Genomic DNA, 17,513 nt, shown 5'->3' with positions numbered 1-17,513 from the left:
AAATGCCTGCGATAAGTTATCTGCGTGGTCGGCGTCGATCATTTTCGGGTTTATTGTCCCAGCTCTACAACACTGTCACCACAGTGAGTCTATAGGAAATCAGTTTCCTGAACTTTGTTTAGAGATAGTGTGGTATATTAACGGCGGTGTGTGTGTGTGTGTGTGTGTGTGTGTGTGTGTGTGTGTGTGTGTGTGTGTGTGTGTGTGTGTGTGTGTGTGTGTGTGTGTGTGTGTGTGTGTGTGTGTGTGTGTGTGTGTGTGTGTGTGTGTGTGTGTGTGTGTGTGTGTGTATAGTGTATATCCGCTTCAAGCTGGAGCCAGAGAACACTACAGTGTACCAGGGCCACACAGCCATCCTACACTGCCAGGCCACAGCAGACCCTGAGCCCCGCGTCCAGTGGATGGTCAAGGATAAGGTGTTGGACACCAGCAGGAGAAGGTAAGGCTTTACCCACAGAGACGATAATATCACACACACGACAACATTGTCTTCCTTTGTGGTGCTCTGGAATAAAAAGGCACTGGAATATATTGACACAAGTTGTAACATAACATACACTATCGTTCAAAATTTTGGGGTCACTTAGAAATGTCCTTGTTTTTGAAAGAAAAGCAACAAAAAAAAAGTCCATTAAAATAACATCAAATTGATCAGAAATACAGTGTAGACATTGTTAATGTTGTAAATGACTATTGTAGCTGGAAACGGCTGATTTTAATGGAATATCTACATAGGCGTACAGAGGCCCATTATCAGCAGCAATCACTCCAGTGTTCCAATGGCACGTTGTGTTAGCTAATCCAGGTTTATCATTTTAAAAGGCTAATTGATCATTAGAAAACCCTTTTGCAATTATGTTAGCACAGCTGAAAACTGTTGTGCTGTTTAAAGAAGCAATAAAACTGGCCTTCTTTAGACTAGTTGAGTATCTGGAGCGTCAGCATTTGTGGGTTCGATTATAGGCTCAAAATGAGCAGAAACAAAGAACTATCTTCTGAAACTCGTCAAGTCTATTATTTTTCTGAGAAATAAAGGCTATTCCATGCGAGAAATTGCCAAGAAACTGAAGATCTCATACAACGCTGTGTAAAGTCGTGGCCAAAATGTTTGAGAATGACACAAATTTTTATTTTCACAAAGTCTGCTGCCTCAGTTTGTATGATGGCAATTTGCATATACTCCAGAATGTTATGAAGAGTGATCATATGAATTGCAATTAATTGCAAAGTCCCTCTTTGCCATGCAAATGAACTGAATCCCCAAAAAACATTTCCACTGCATTTCAGCCCTGCCACAAAAGGACCAGCTGACATCATGTCAGTGATTCTCTCGTTAACACAGGTGTGAGTGTTGATGAGGACAAGGGTGGAGATCACTCTGTCATGCTAATTGAGTTCGAATAACAGACTGGACGCTTCAAAAGGAGGGTGGTGTTTGGAATCATTGTTCTTCCTCTGTCATCCATGGTTATCTGCAAGGAAACACGTGCCATCATCATTGCTTTGCACAAAAAGGGCTTTACGGGCAAGGATATTGCTGCCAGTAAGATTGCACCTAAATCAACCATTTATCGGATCATCAAGAACTTCAAGGAGAGCGGTTCAATTGTTGTGAAGAAGGCTTCAGGGCGCCCAAGAAAGTCCAGCAAGCGCCAGGACCGTCTCCTAAAGTTGATTCAGCTGCGGGATCGGGGCACCACCAGTACATAGCTTGCTCACGAATGGCAGCAGGCAGGTGTGAGTGCATCTGCACGCACAGTGAGGCAAAGACTTTTGGAGGATGGCCTGGTGTCAAGAAGGGCAGCAAAGAAGCCACTTCTCTCCAGGAAAAACATCAGGGACAGACTGATATTCTTCAAAAGGTACATGGATTGGACTGCTGAGGACTGGGGTAAATTCGTTTTCTCTGATGAATCCCCTTTCTGATTGTTTGGGGCATCCAGAAAAAAGCTTGTCTGGAGAAGACAAGGTGAGCACTACCATCAGTCCTGTGTCATGCCAACAGTAAAGCATCCTGAGACCATTCATGTGTGGGGTTGCTTCTCAGCCAAGGGAGTGGGCTCACTCACAATTTTGCCTAAGAACACAGCCATGAATAAAGAATGGTACCAACACATCCTCAGAGAGCAACTTCTGCCAACCATCCAGGAACAGTTTGGTGACGAACAATACCTTTTCCATCATGATGGAGCACCTTGCCATAAGGCAAAAGTGATAACTAAGTGGCTCGGGGAACAAAACATTGATATTTTGGGTCCATGGCCAGGAAACTCCCCAGACCTTAATCCCATTGAGAACTTGTGGTCAATCCTCAAGAGGCGGGTGGACAAACAAAACCCCACAAATTCTGACAAACTCCAAGCATTGATTATGCAAGAATGGGCTTCCATCAGTCAGGATGTGGCCCAGAAGTTAAAAAAAGAAGGGTGAAAAAGAAGGGTCAACACTGCAAATATTGACTCTTTGCATCAACTTCATGTAATTGTCAATAAAAGCCTTTGACACTTATGAAATGCTTATAATTATACTTCAGTACTCCATATAAACATCTGACAAAAATATCTAAAGACACTGAAGCAACAAACTTTTGGCCACGACTGTACTACTCCCTTCACAGAACGGCACAAACTGGCCCTAACCAGAATAGAAAGAGGAGTGGGAGGCCCCGGTGTACAACTGAGCAAGAGGACAAGTACATAAGAGTGTCTAGTTTGAGAATCAGATGCCTCACAAGACCTCAACTGGCAGCTTCATTAAATAGTACCTGCAAAACACCAGTCTCATCTTCAACAGTGAAGAAGTGACTCCAGGATGCTGGTCTTTCAGGAGGAGGGAATCAATGGAACAAAGTTCATCTTTATTTCACGCTCTTTCTTCTTTCTTTCTTTTTTACTTCCTTTCTTTCTTCTTTCTCTCTCTCCCTCTAACTCTATCACAAATTTTTCTCCCACACTCTCTCTTTCTACCCCCCCCCTCTCTCTCTCTCTTTCTCAGGTTCCAGTTAATGGTCAATGGCTCTCTGGTGATAACAGATGTCACCACGGACGACACAGGCAAATACACCTGCATTGCCGGAAACAGCTGCAGCATCAGTGACCGTGTGGCACAGCTCTACGTAGTGGGTAAGTGTCTCTCTCTCTCTCATACAGATGCACACACGTACACACAAAAGGATGCCACCCCCACCATGTTACTGTGTGTGCTTGCGTGCGTGTAGCAGTCACGAGGACTGGATGAGGACTGTAATTAACCACTCAGCCATCTGAGCGTTCTAATAACCCGTCTCGCCAGAGTCATTGGTGAAGTGACGGGGACAGACTTTAGATTGAATCAACCCTTTCTCACATACACCGTGGCTCCTCCTTGTGCTTGGGCTTGTAGTTTAAAATAGGACGTTCAGGGGTTTTGTATTATTCAAACCTCTCCCTGTGAGGGGTTAAGTGAGGCAGACCGTTTAGTTCGCAGAAGTAGTTCATTGTAGGACAGAGGACTTCATTCAGTGTTTTGTTCCAGTTTCTAAGGCTCTGGTTAGAAATGGATAATGTGAGTGAAATCTTTGGATGTTTTTTTCTGTGCCAGTTTCCTTAACAAAAACATTCAAGAAAAGAAAGCTTGGAACTGACAGCTTGGAACTGTAGCCCTTTACACTCGTACTGTACCCGTATACGGATTGAAATTTGAATTTGGGCACTGATAAGCACCTAAATTGGAACGCAGTGGCTGTACAATAACATGCTATACATGACGTCAGAGCTCAGGCTCTGTTCTTCACAGCGCTGTATGGGGTTTGACTGACAGCCGTTCTGAACTAGAGCACCGCACGCAACAAGAAGTTGCCCCCATCCCTCCCACTAACTGGGAAACTTTTTAATATTTTTTTTGTAAGAGTGAGGAAAATGCTGTAAATTATTATAGTTTTTTAAATTCGCTGCAGAATGCACCTATGACTCATTTCAATGCGCAATAAATTACTATCTGTTTCTCTGAATTGCCTTGTGAAAGCCTATCACTGTAAGGTGGTATTTTGGAACTTAGCTGGTCTTGTTGACAATAGAACAAGCTTTCAAATGATGCCCACCTGACCCAGAATGCAATTCATAATGATCCGTTTTTGGATTGCGTAAACAACAACAGTAATTGTATGATGGCGGGGATGCAGGGCTGTGTTCCAAACAAAACAACTACAAGTGTGCCTGCTCTAGTTCCTCAAAGGCACAGGTAGGAGAGCTCAAAAAAGTATCTTATAGTTGAAGACTCTTCTTTGAGTCATAAAAGTGCATTGAAATTGCTTAGGAACTGCGCACACTTTGTAGAGGTGTGTAGCCACTTGGAGACACCAGCTAGTCCTCTCACTTAACATTTCTTCTTATGTTGCACCTACCCCATATTTTCCAGGAATATTCTTATCATGTTACTGAATGTATCCACAGTATTTTCAGATTTGTTTATCAACAAATGCGGCGAAAAGTACAGTAAATGCAAAAAAAAAATGTTTGGATTCAGCCTTGTGTCAGGTGAACTGTTGTTTCCTTAAATTTGGTCTAATACATTTCCCAGAATCTCCAAACTGTTCCCTTTCAATTGCTACAATGCTCATGCATTTCATACTTCTTCCGTAAGAAACATTTTAATTGAACCCTGTGCATATAGGCCAATTCCCCACAAGTGTAAAGGGTTAATGATCCACATGATGTGTATTCAATATTACTTGGATGGACACACAACACTATTGGCTCAAGCAGTGGGTACCAGATTCCAGTGGGTACCAGTGGGTACCAGATTGAAGAACATACCAAGCTGAGATGTGTCTACCCATGTTCACTACCATCTGTTGTGTATATGTCTCAATCCCAAATTTTAACTCCCACAACTCACTCCTCTGTTACAGCAAACCAGGCTGTTATTGTTCAAGTGAATGTATACTCAATAACCTCCATGGATAAATAAAAGTCACATCTGATGAACTATCACTTCAACTTTAATTAACACAGCTCATTCTGATAAACAAAGAGAATTTGCTCTCATCTACCTACCTGGTATAAATCAAATAAATAACCATAATGTCCTTTCTCCTCTGTCTTTGGCAGAGAAACCGGTGCAGACATTGGTGGACCATGAGGAGAAGGCACCCTATAAAATGATTCAGACTATAGGTTTGTCTGTGGGAGCGGCCGTGGCCTACATCATCGTGGTGCTGGGCCTCATGTTCTACTGCAAGAAGAGACGCAACGCCAAGAGGCTGCAGAAGGGCCAGGAGGGAGAGGAGCCCGAGATGGAGTGTCTTAACAGTGAGTCGGGGTGGATTGGGGGGGGGGGGGGGTTGGTGCGTGGGTAGGTAGGTAGGTAGATTTCACAAGTGGCTACGGTAGTTTGCATCAATACCTTAACTAAAACCACTACAAAGGTTTTTGCTTGCAAACTTACGTTTTGAATCGCGACGTTCTGGCGTGTCTGCCTCTTGATTTGTTAGGAGACTCCCCGACCCCCCCCCCCCCCCCTCCCTCCTTCGTGGGCAGTGACGTAGTTTCTCTATGCCAAAAGAGTCCCTCGTTGAAACCAGACCCTATTCACTGTTGCCTAGGGTCTGGTTTTCCAGACTTAAGCGTCAATTCCAGGTGGGTTTCTGAGTAAATTCACTGTTTGCTATAATCTAGTGTAGGCTACATGTCTGGCAAGTAGTTGTGTCTTTGTGAGTCACAGAAGAAACATTTATTTATGAGTCTGATGTGTGTCTGAATGCTCATACCTACATCTGCCCGTACATGTTGAACATTTTGAGCTCATTCATACCCAGTTGACTTGCTACCACCTTGTGGCTGCCAAGAGCATTGCAAGGAAAGTGCAAAAGTCACCATAGTGAAATACCTGAGTCTTTAAGATTAAGTAAGCAAAACGGGGGTGCTCTCCTTACAAACTAAATACTTATCTTTGTGAAGTTAATCCACATATAATGGCTCCATTTGTTCCCTCTCATCTGTACAACCAGACACTGATCTAAGGCCGGCAGCATACCACTCTGCATACCACATCCTGCTGGAAGTGGTTTTGGAGGGCCAGTAGGAGGCACCCTTTCCTCTGGTCTAAAAACAAATATCTAAATGCCCTAGGGCAGTGATTGGGACATTGCCCTGTGTAGTCTTTTGGATGGGATGTTAAACGGGTGTCCTGACTCTCTGTGGTTACTAAAGATCCCATGGCACTTATTGTCAGAATAGGGGTGTTAACCCCGGTGTCCTGGCTAAATTCCCAATGTGAGTGTCATGGCCACCTAATTATCCCCAGTTTACAATTGGCTCCTTCATCCCCCTCCTCTCCCCTGTAACTATTCCCCAGGTTGTTGCTGTAAATGAGAACGTGTTCTCAGTCAACTTACCTGGTAAAATAAAAATATCAGTTTTGGCACTGAAGTGCTCAAAGTAGGGGTTACAGACTCAGGGAACTTTTCTCTCTGATTTCTAAATATTAGCATTATTATAAAATGGTTATTAAATATTTCTAAAAATCAAACTGGAGTATGTTTGAATTGTGTTGTGCAATATCTGCCCACATTACTGTCTGCTCATTTTCTTGTGGATTTCACATCACATTTTGGTATTTTATGTCACAACATTCGGTGTGTTTCAGGGGATCATTTTGACCAAGGCGAGGTGCAGAATCGCTTATCTTGACCACATAATGAGTAGTTAATTGGGATGCAAGGTGATTTGTACATCGGTGATTTTGTGCAGTCCAACTGCAATGTAGTCAATCTCAAACATACACATTGTGTAATGTGGTTGATGTCCACCAGGAGGGGCTGTACAGCAGAATGGCCACACCACCGCTGAGATCCAGGAAGAGGTGGCTTTGACCAGCGTGGGCACCATGGCGGCAGCAGAGAAACGCCATAGCAGTGCCAACGAAAAGCTACAGTTCCCCCGGGCAGACCTACACACCATCACTACACTGGGTAAGATGGTCACGCGGGTATGAGGAGTGAAGCTAATTGAGAGCGTGCCGAACAGCTGTGCACTGTAACTGGAGTAAATGCTTGAGCACATTTTCATACACTTACTTAATTTCACCTCTATTTACCAGGTTTGTCTTTACTCTTAAACCTGGAAGAAAATGTTGGCATATCTGAGTCTAACCTCTGACCTGTGCGTGTGCGTGCCTACCTGTCTGTCCGTCTGTCTTCCTGCCTGCGTCTGCCTGTGTGTAGGGAAGGGTGAGTTTGGCGAGGTGCTGCTGGCCAAGGCGAAGGGCATCGAGGAGGGTGAGGAGGAGACAGTGGTGTTGGTGAAGAGCCTGCAGAGCAAGGATGAGCAGCTACAGCTGGATTTCCGCCGTGAGGCCGACATGTTCTCCAAGCTGAGCCACGGCAATGTGGTGCGACTGCTGGGACTGTGTAGGGAGGCCGAGCCCCACTATATGATCCTGGAGTATTATGACCTGGTAAACACACAAATACATGTGCGCAGAAAGACGCACACACATACAGTTAAAGTCGGAAGTTTACATACACTTGGTTGGAGGTTGGAGTCATTAAAACTCGTTTTTCAACCACTCCACAAATTTCTTGTTAACAAACTATAGTTTTGGCAAGTTGGTTAGGACATCTACTTTGTGCATGACACAAGTCATTTTTCCAACAATTGTTTACAGACAGATTATTCACTTAGAATCAAACTTAGTATCACAGTTCCAGTGGGTCAGAAGTTTACATACACTAAGTTGACTGTGCCTTTAAACAGCTTGGAAAATTCCAGAAAATTATGTCATGGCTTTAGAAGCTTCTGATAGGCAATTGGAGGTGTACCTGTGGATGTATTTCAAGTAATTGTAGACCTCCACAAGTCTGGTTCATCCTTGGGAGCAATTTCCAAATGGCTGAAGGTACCACGTTCATCAGTACAAACAATAGTATGCAAGTATAAACACCATGGGACCACGCAGCCGTCATACCGCTCAGGAAGGAGACGCATTCTGTCTCCTAGAGATGAACGTACTTTGGTGTGAAAGTGCAAATCAATCCCAGAACAACAGCAAAGGACCTTGTGAATATGCTGGAGGAAACAGGTACAAAAGTATCTATATCCACAGTAAAATGAGTCCTATATCGACATAACCTGATAGACCGCTCAGCAAGGAAGAAGCCACTGCTCCAAAACTACCATAAAAATGCCAGACTGGGGCCTCCCGGGTGGCGCAGTGGTCTAGGGCACTGCATAGCAGTGCTAACTGCGCCACCAGAGTCTCTGGGTTCGCCCCCAGGCTCTGTCGCAGCCGGCCGCGACCGGGAGGTCCTTGCGGCGACGCACAATTGGGCCAGTGTCGTCCGGGGTTAGGGAGGGTTTGGCCGGTAGGGATTTCCTTGTCTCATCGCGCTCCAGCGACTCCTGTGGCGGGCTGGGCGCAGTGCGCGCTAAAAGGGGGCCAGGTGCACGGTGTTTCCTCCGACACATTGGTGCGGCTGGCTTCCGGGTTGGAGGCGCGCTGTGTTAAAGAAGCAGTGCGGCTTGGTTGGGTTGTGCTTCGGAGGACGCATGGCTTTCGACCTTCGTCTCTCCCGAGCCCGTACGGGAGTTGTAGCGATGAGACAAGATAGTAATTACTAGCGATTGGATACCACGAAAATTGGGGAGAAAAGGGGAGAAAAAAATAAATAATAATAATAAAAATAAAAATAAAAAATAAAAAAAATGCCAGACTATGGTTTGCAACTGCACTTGGGGACAAAGATCGTACTTTTTGGAGAAATGTCCTCTGGTCTGATGAAACAAAAATAGAACTGTTTGGCCATAATGACCATCGTTATGTTTGGATGACAAATGGGGAGGCTTGCAAGCCGAAGGACACTATCCCAACCGTGAAGCACGGGGTGGCAGCATCATGTTGTGGGGGTGCTTTGTTGCAGGAGGGACTGGTGCACTTCACAATATAGATGGTGTCATGAGGGAGGAAAATGATGTGGATATATTGAAGCAACATATCAGTTAAAGCTTGGTCGCAATTGGGTCTTCCAAATGGACAATGCCCCCAAGCATACTTCCAAAGTTGTGGCAAAATGGCTGAAGGACAACAAAGTCAAGGTATTGGAGTGGCCATCACAAAGCCCTGACCTCAATCCCATAGAAAATATGTGGGCAGAACCCAAAACGTTTGACCCAAGTTAAACAATTTAAAGGCAACGCTGCCAAATACTAATTGAGTGTATGTAAACTTCTGACCCACTGGGAATGTGATGAAAGAAATAAAAGCTGAAATAAATCATTCTCTCCACTATTATTCTGACATTTCACATTCTTAAAATAAAGTGGTGATCCTATCTGACCTTATACGGGGCATTTTTACTAGGATTAAATGTCAAGAATTGTGAAAAACTGAGTTTAAATGTATTTGGCTAAGGTGTATGTAAACTTCCGACTTCAACTGTAGATGCACACATGAGCGAGCGCACACACATAAGCACGTGAGCAAGCACAGGCACATGCGCATACACACACCCACACACATATACAAGCAAATGAACACACACACACACACACACACACTACATGATAGATGCTGAACGATTACATAACCATAGAGCATAGTGTAACACTCTTATCCATGCTTTATATTCATGTAGACTATAACAATTGTCTTTGCAACGTTGATGAAGTTGTGCAGTTTTATTTGGTACATGCTCCAAGTGTGTTCTTTTTATTGTTATGCTTCCTACATTTACAAAGTGAACATGTTTTTGACCTTTGATTCTCTCTATTTCTACTTCCTTGGAAATAGGGAGATCTGAAACAGTTCTTGAGAATCTCCAATAGCAAAGATGAGAAAATCAAGTCTCAACCTATCACCCCCAAGACCAGAGTAAGTGGCGTTCACTGCACTTTGGATGTAATTTGCTCATTTCATTTGAAAAACAGGCGACAACAACGACAGATGCCATTATGCCCCCTTTAATGGAATCATTATGTACCAGCTTGAGGGCACACAGGTGTCTGCATTTTGATGCGAACTAGTCCTTTTTTCTTTTGACAACTTTTTTAAAAAATGACTATGTAAAACCTGTTTGATTCAGGCCATCCCGTGTTAAGCACCTTTGTATTATATGCTAATGCCATTTCTCTCCCTCGGTCTCTCTCTCTCTCTCCTCTCTCGGTCTCTCTCTCTCCTCTCTCGGTCTCTCTCCCTCGGTCTCTCTCTCTCTCGGTCTCTCTGTTCATCTACCCAGGTATCCATCTGTGCCCAGGTGGCTCATGGGATGGAGCACATGTCCAATCACCGCTTCGTTCATAAAGACCTGGCCGCCCGTAACTGCCTGATCAGCGGCCAACGCAGCGTCAAAATCTCAGCTCCCAGCCTCAGCAAGGATGTTTACAACAGGTAAGAGATGGGGCCTGCAATTTAATTTTTTATTTCACCAGGTAGGCTAGTTGAGAACAAGTTCTCATTTGCAACTGCGACCTGCCCAAGATAAAGCAAAGCAGTTTGACACATAAAAGAACAGTAGAAAAGGTCTATATACAGCATGTGCAAATGAGGTAGGATAAGGGAGGTAAGGCAATAAATAGGCCATGGTGGCGAAGTAATTACAATATAGCAATTAAACACCGGAATGGTAGAGGTGCAGAAGATGAATGTCCAAGTAGAGATACTGGGGTGCAAAGGAGCAAGATAAATAAATAAATACAGTATGGGGATGAGGTGGTTGGATGGGCAATTTACAGATGAGCTATGTACAGGTGCAGTGATCTCTGCGTTGCTCTGACAGCTGGTGCTTAAAGCTAGTGAGGGAGATATGAGTCTCCAGCTTCAGTGATTTTTGCAGTTCGTTCCAGTCATTGGCAGCAGAGAACTGGAAGGAAAGGCAGCCAAAGGAAAAATTGGCTTTGGGTGTGACTAGTGAGATATACCTGCTGGAGCGCGTGCTATGGGTGGGTGCTGCTATGGTGAGCAGTGAGCTGAGATAAGGCGGGGCTTTACCTAGCAAAGACTTGACCTGGAGCCAGTGGGTTTGGTGACGAGTATGAAGCGAGGGCCAGCCAACGAGAGCGTACAGGTCGCAGTGGTGTTTTGGTGACAAAACGGATGGCACTGTGATAGACTGCATCCAATTTGTTGAGTAGAGTGTTGGAGGCTATTTTGTAAATGACATCGCTGAAGTCGAGGATCGGTAGGATGGTCAGTTTTACGAGGGTATGTTTGGCAGCATGAGTGAAGGATGCTTTGTTGCGAAATAGGAAGTCGATTCTAGATTTAATTTTGGATTGGAGATGCTTAATGTGAGTCTTACGAATCCCTTTGGCCCGACAATCTAGGGGGGGATGGTAATGGGACCGTAACATAACTCATACAAATTATAGTAGTGACAAAGTAAGAGTGAGAACGAAATAACCACGACAACTAATATCTACCGTCAAACACTCAGGGTTTATTTACAAACACACGGTAATGGGGGGAGCAGGAAAGGGGCTGAGCTGGACCCAAGGAAAGAAAGAATTATAATCCAAAAACACCCCTAAGCTAGACTAGCCTATTTCAACAACAGCTAACTAACCAAAAATACAGTGGGTGGTCCGCCCAGTTCTAACTAGTGTATTTAACAAAGTTTACCTACGGGTAGTGTATGCCCATGGGCGAACTGTCTGGTTACCCCCTTTTCCCACCATCAAACCAGCACTCAAACACCATAACCAAAAACAATACTCACAGGTGGGGACAAAGTGACATGTATCCTAAACCACACAAGAGATCTACAACATATGGCATTTACAGAGAGATTGAGCTCTAGAGGACACAACTGACAGGGTTTTTAATCCAAGGGAAAGGGACCGTGATTGGGTAAGGGAAAAGGAGCAGGTGTCTTCCGATTAGCGACTGATTGATGACTGATTTGGGAATGATGATTGTCACCTGTGAGTAGGGGAGAAGGAGAGAACAGAAATACACACAGGATACACACAGAATACTTGTATCCGTAACAGTGAGTCTGGAAGGAGAGTTTACAGTCTAACCAGACACCTAGGTATTTGTAATTGTCCACATATTCTAAGTCAGAACCGTCCAGAGTAGTGATGCTGGACGGGCGGGCAGGTGCAAGCAGCGATCGATTGAAAAGCATGCATTAATTTTACTTGCATTTAAGAGCAGTTGGAGGCCATGGAAGGAGAGTTGTATGGCATTGAAGCTCGTCTGGAGGTTAGCTAACACAGTGTCCAAAGAAGGGCCAGAAGTATATAGAATGGTGTCGTCTGCGTAGAGGTGAATCAGAGAATCACCAGCAGCAAGAGAGACATCATTGATGTATACAGAGAAGAGTCGGCCCGAGAATTGAACCCTGTGGCACCCCCATAGAGACTGCCAGAGGTTCGGAGAACAGGCCCTCCGATTTGAGTCACTGAACTCTATCAGAGAAGTAGTTGGTGAACCAGGCGAGGCAGTCATTTGAGAAACCAAGGCTGTTAAGTCTGCCAATAAGAATGTGGTGATTGACAGAGTCGAAAGCCTTGGCCAGGTCGATGAATACGGCTGCACAGTAATGTCTCTTATCGATGGTGGTTATGATATCGTTTAGGACCTTGAGCGTGGCTGAGGTGCACCCATGACCAGCTCTGAAACCAGATTGCATAGCGCAGAAGGTACGGTGGGATTCGAAATGGTCGGTGATCTGTTTGTTAACCTGTCTAGGACTGGGGTTCCGCTAGCGGAACTCCTCCCACATTCCACTGAAAAGGCAGAGCGCGAAATTCAAAAAATATTTTTGAGAAATATTTAATTTTCACACATTAACAAGTCCAATACAGCAAATGAAAGATAAACATCTTGTGAATCCAGTCAACATGTCCGATTTTTTAAATGTTTTACAGCGAAAACACCACGTATATTTATGTTAGCTCACCACCAAATACAAAAAAGCACAGACATTTCTTTCACAGCACAGGTAGCTTGCAGAAAACCAACCAAACTAACCAAGAACCAACCAAACTAACCAAGAAACAACTTCATCAGATGACAGTCTTATAACATGTTACACAATAAATCTATGTTTTGTTCGAAAAATGTGCATATTTGAGCTATAAATCAGTTTTACATTGCAGCTACCATCACAGCTACCGTCACAAATAGCACCGAAGCAGCCAGAGTAATTATAGAGACCAACGTGGAATACCTAAATACTCATCATAAAACATTTCTGAAAAATGCATGGTGTACAGCAAATGAAAGACAAGCATCTTGTGAATCCAGCCAATATTTCAGATTTTTTAAGTGTTTTACACACAATATAGCATTATATTAGCTTACCACAATAGCCAGAAACACAAGCCATTTACCAGCAGCAAAAGTTAGTGATCGTAACAAACCAGCAAAAGATATATAATTTTTGACTAACCTTGATAAGCTTCATCAGATGACAGTCCTATAACATCAGGTTATACATACACTTATGTTTTGTTCAAAAATGTGCATATTTAGAGCTGAAATCAGTGGTTATACATTGTGCTAACGTAGCATCTTTTTCCCAGAACGTCCGGATATTTTTCTGACACTCACATATTCTGACCAAATAACTATTCATAAACATTACTAAAAAATACATGTTGTATAGGAAATGATAGATACACTAGTTCTTAATGCAATCGCCGTGTTAGAATTCTAAAAATAACTTCATTACGACATGCAGTTTACGTTATGGCAAGAGAGTGCCCAAAATCTGGGCGCAAACTATTAGTAAACATGTTCCGACAGATATATGAAATAGCATCATAAATGGGTCCTACTTTTGTTGAGCTTACATCAGAATGTTGTACAAGGGGTCCTTTGTCGGGAACAATCGTTGTTTGGTTTTAGAATGTCCTCTTCTCCAGTCAATTAGCACGGAAAGCTAGCAAAGTGACGCGAAGCTCTCCTTCGTGAACAAACGCAGACAAAGCAACACGCCTAACGTCCCGAAAAAATTTCAATAATCTAATAAAACTATATTGAAAAAACATACTTTACGATGATATTGTCACATTTATCAAATAAAATCAAAGCCGGAGATATTAGTCGTCTATAACGACAGCTTTTCAGAAGGCAATACCAGGTCCCTTCTCGCGCGCTCCAGAAAACAGGAAACTGGTGTCACGTCATGCCAAGAGCTTTTATTTGACCTCAGATCAAGTTATACACTCCATTTCTTCTCTCACTGCCTGTTGACATCTAGTGGAAGGCGTATGAAGTGCATGTATACTAATACATATCAAGCACATTTATAGGCAGGCCCTAGAAGAGAGCCTCGATTTGAGATTTTTCACTTTCTGACAGGAAGTTTGCTGCAAAATGAGTTCTGTTTTACTCACAGATATAATTCAAACGGTTTTAGAAACTTGAGAGTGTTTTCTATCCAATAGTAATAATAATATGCATATTGTACGAGCAAGAATAGAGTACGAGGCCGTTTAAATTGGGCACGACTTTTCCCCAAAGTGTAAATAGCGCCCCCTATCCTCAACAGGTTAACTTGGCTTTCGAAGACCTTAGGGTAGAATAGATATAGGTCTGTAGCAGTTTGGGTATAGAGTGTCTCTCCCTTTGAAGAGGGGGATGACCGTGGCAGCTTTCCAATCTATGGGAATCTCAGATGATACGAAAGAGAGGTTGAACAGGCTAGTAATAGGGGTTGCAACAATTTTGGCAGATCATTTTAGAAAGAGAGGGTCCAGATTGTCTAGCTCGGCTGATTTGTAGGGGTCCAGATTTTGCAGCTATTTCAGAACATCAGCTATCTGGATTTGGGTGAAGGAGAAATGGGGGAGGCTTGGGCGAGTTGCTGTGGGGGGTGGAGGGCTGTTGATCGGGGTAGGGGTAGCTAGGTGGAAAGCATGGCCAGCTGTAGAAAAATGCTTATTGAAATTCTCAATTATAGTGTATTTATCGGTGGTGACAGTCTTTATAGCCTCAGTGCATTGGGCAGCTGGGAGGAGGTGTTCTTATTCTCCATGAACTTTACAGTGTCCCAGAACTTTTTTGAGTTTGTGCTACAGGATGCACATTTCTGCTTGAAAAAGCTAGTCTTAGCTTTCCTAACTGCCTGTGTATATTTGTTCCTAACTTCCCTGAAAAGTTGCATATCACGGGGGCTATTCGATGCAAATGCAGAACGCCACAGGATGTTTTTGTGCTGGTCAAGGACAGTCAAGTCTGGAGTGAACCAATGGCTATATCTGTTCCTGGTTCTAAATTTTTTGAATGGAGCATGTTTATTTAAGATGGTAAGAAATGCACTTTTAAAGAATAACCAGGCATCCTCTACTGACGAGATGAGGTCAATATTCTTCCAGGGTACCCAGGCCAGGTCGATTAGAAAGGCTTGCTCGCTGAAGTGTTTTAGGGAGCGTTTGACAGTGATGAGGGGTGGTCGTTTGACCGCAGACCCATTACGGATGCAGGCAATGATCGCTGAGATCTTGGTTGACAACAGCAGAGGTGTATTTGGAGGGCAAGTTGGTTAGGATGATATCTATGAGGGTGCCCATGTTTACGGATTTGGGGTTGTACCTGGTGGGTTCATTGATAATTTGTGTGAGATTGAGGGCATCAAGCTTAGATTGTAGGATGGCCGGGGTGTTAAGCATGTTCCAGTTTAGGTCACCTAGCAGCACGAGCTCTGAAGATAGATGGGGGGCAATCAATTCACATATGGTGTCCAGGGCACAGCTGGGGGCAGAGGGTGGTCTATAGCACGCAGCAACGGTGAGAGACTTGTTTCTGGAAAGGTGGATTTTTAAAAGTAGAAGCTCGAATTGTTTGGGTACAGACCTGGATAGTAAGACGTGTGTAGTTACGGTCTATCATGCGAGAAGAAAGTATAGCAAAAGTGTACTAGGATGATCTATGCAGCCATTGCTAAGTGTAAAGTCAAGACAAAATAGTAACATAGTTTAATTATGTTCATGATAACATCTTGACACTCTCTCTCTCTGTTTATCTGTCTTTCTGTCTCGACTGTCTGTCTGCAGTGAGTACTACCACTACCGGCAAGCGTGGATCCCCCTGCGCTGGCTCCCGGCCGAGTCTGTGTTTGAGGATGACTTCTCCACCAAGTCAGATGTCTGGGCCTTTGGGGTGCTCATGTGGGAGGTGTTCAGCCACGGGGAACTGCCATACACCAAACTCAGTGATGACGAGGTGCTGGAGGGTCAGTATAAATCAATAGAAATGTACATAGTGCCCACCAATCTGTGTGCTCCAATGGCTGAGCAATCACTGTTCAGATATCAATCTTGCAAAGGGTACTGGCCCTGTCCGAATACCCATACGTGCGTATTAAATAGTAGGCTGACTGGGTATGAGAAAATAGAATGTTTTATAGTATGTGAAAAATGTAGTATGCTTTAAATGCAAAGATGTCATACTCACTTGGGCTTTTCATCCAATATGAATTCGCTGCACACAATTGAGGAAGAGAATCGTCTTTCCAGACCCACATGTGTTTGACAACAGCCTATAATCAGATAAGGTGATGCGCTGTACCAAAATGAACGAATGGAGGGAAACAACACAATTGTGCATTTGATGATGCATTCTCAGAATGGACAAGCCTAGTATGTTAATACAGATTTCAGACATGGCCACTCTCCTATTCTTGGGATAACTTCAAGCTATACTGAAGTGGCTATTCTCAGTCTCAGAACTGTGATGAATCATTTTCATGGTTCTGTTCGGGGAACAAGTTGTATTTGGTTGACGTTGTATTGAGATGCACTGCACTATAGGTCACCTTGACAAAGAAAGTGTCACATACAGTATCATCATGTTATTATCAAGCCGGGGGCAGGCTGTCTGTCCAATCATTTTTAGGAATCCCATATCAGAAACAGCTCTACACCATTCTTATGATGATTTCACTCATTGTTCCATAAGAAACGAGTGAATGAGTCAAATCACCTTGACCTGTATGTTCTGTCGCCCAAGTCTAACCTCCCCTGTTTCTCTGCTCCACTCTTCTCTCCCCAGGTCTGCAGGCCGGAAAGATTAAGTTACCCGTGCTTGATGGCTGCCCCTCCAAAGTCTACAAGCTCATGTGCCGCTGCTGGGCCCCAAGTCTCAAAGAGCGTCCCTCCTTCAGCGAGGTCGTCAACACCCTGGGGGATCTGTCCTCCGACAGCAATGTCTGAGAGGAGGACAACTGAACCCACCCCCACCCCAAGGAGTGACACCCCCCCCCCCCCCCCCCCCCCCCTCCAAAAAAAAATAAACACAGAAATTCTGGATTCTGAGTCACACACATTTCAGGGACCAGGAGTTATTATTTAAAAGGGCTTGTGGATAAGAACAAAACACTTTTGTTATACCAATGGATTGGATACATACCGTTGAGTGTGTGTAGATGGTTTCATGTGAGGAGGACACGAGTGCCAGGAGTTTACATTTGCCTTAATTGCAGCATGGAAGGCATGCCCGCTGACGCTGTCCCTTTTGGCCCATGTGGTTCCAGTGGGCCCATGCCTGGCATGGGTCTCTCAGGGCTGGTTTGTCCCAGAGACCGCTCTCCC

At 44.0% G+C, this 17,513-nt stretch overlaps 1 protein-coding gene across 1 annotated transcript in view; it reads left to right on the top strand.

Moving 5' to 3' along the window:
- LOC129836021 (inactive tyrosine-protein kinase 7-like) overlaps positions 1-17,178 on the top strand; it is a 190,290-nt gene extending 173,112 nt beyond the window's left edge. The window contains exons 12-20 of the mRNA XM_055901759.1: positions 295-439; positions 2,995-3,122; positions 5,088-5,288; positions 6,791-6,949; positions 7,202-7,434; positions 9,766-9,846; positions 10,211-10,362; positions 15,978-16,156; positions 16,975-17,178. Coding sequence (XP_055757734.1) covers positions 295-439; positions 2,995-3,122; positions 5,088-5,288; positions 6,791-6,949; positions 7,202-7,434; positions 9,766-9,846; positions 10,211-10,362; positions 15,978-16,156; positions 16,975-17,135 — 1,439 coding nt within the window. The 3' untranslated portion in view covers positions 17,136-17,178. The remainder of the gene's footprint in view (positions 1-294; positions 440-2,994; positions 3,123-5,087; positions 5,289-6,790; positions 6,950-7,201; positions 7,435-9,765; positions 9,847-10,210; positions 10,363-15,977; positions 16,157-16,974) is intronic.
- The last annotated feature ends 335 nt before the right edge of the window (positions 17,179-17,513 follow it).

This window comes from Salvelinus fontinalis, chromosome 37 (genome assembly GCF_029448725.1).
Source record: "Salvelinus fontinalis isolate EN_2023a chromosome 37, ASM2944872v1, whole genome shotgun sequence".
Lineage (NCBI taxonomy): Eukaryota > Metazoa > Chordata > Actinopteri > Salmoniformes > Salmonidae > Salvelinus > Salvelinus fontinalis.
The sequence above is the reverse complement of the archived record's forward strand: the minus strand, read 5'-3'. Positions and strand labels throughout refer to the sequence as shown.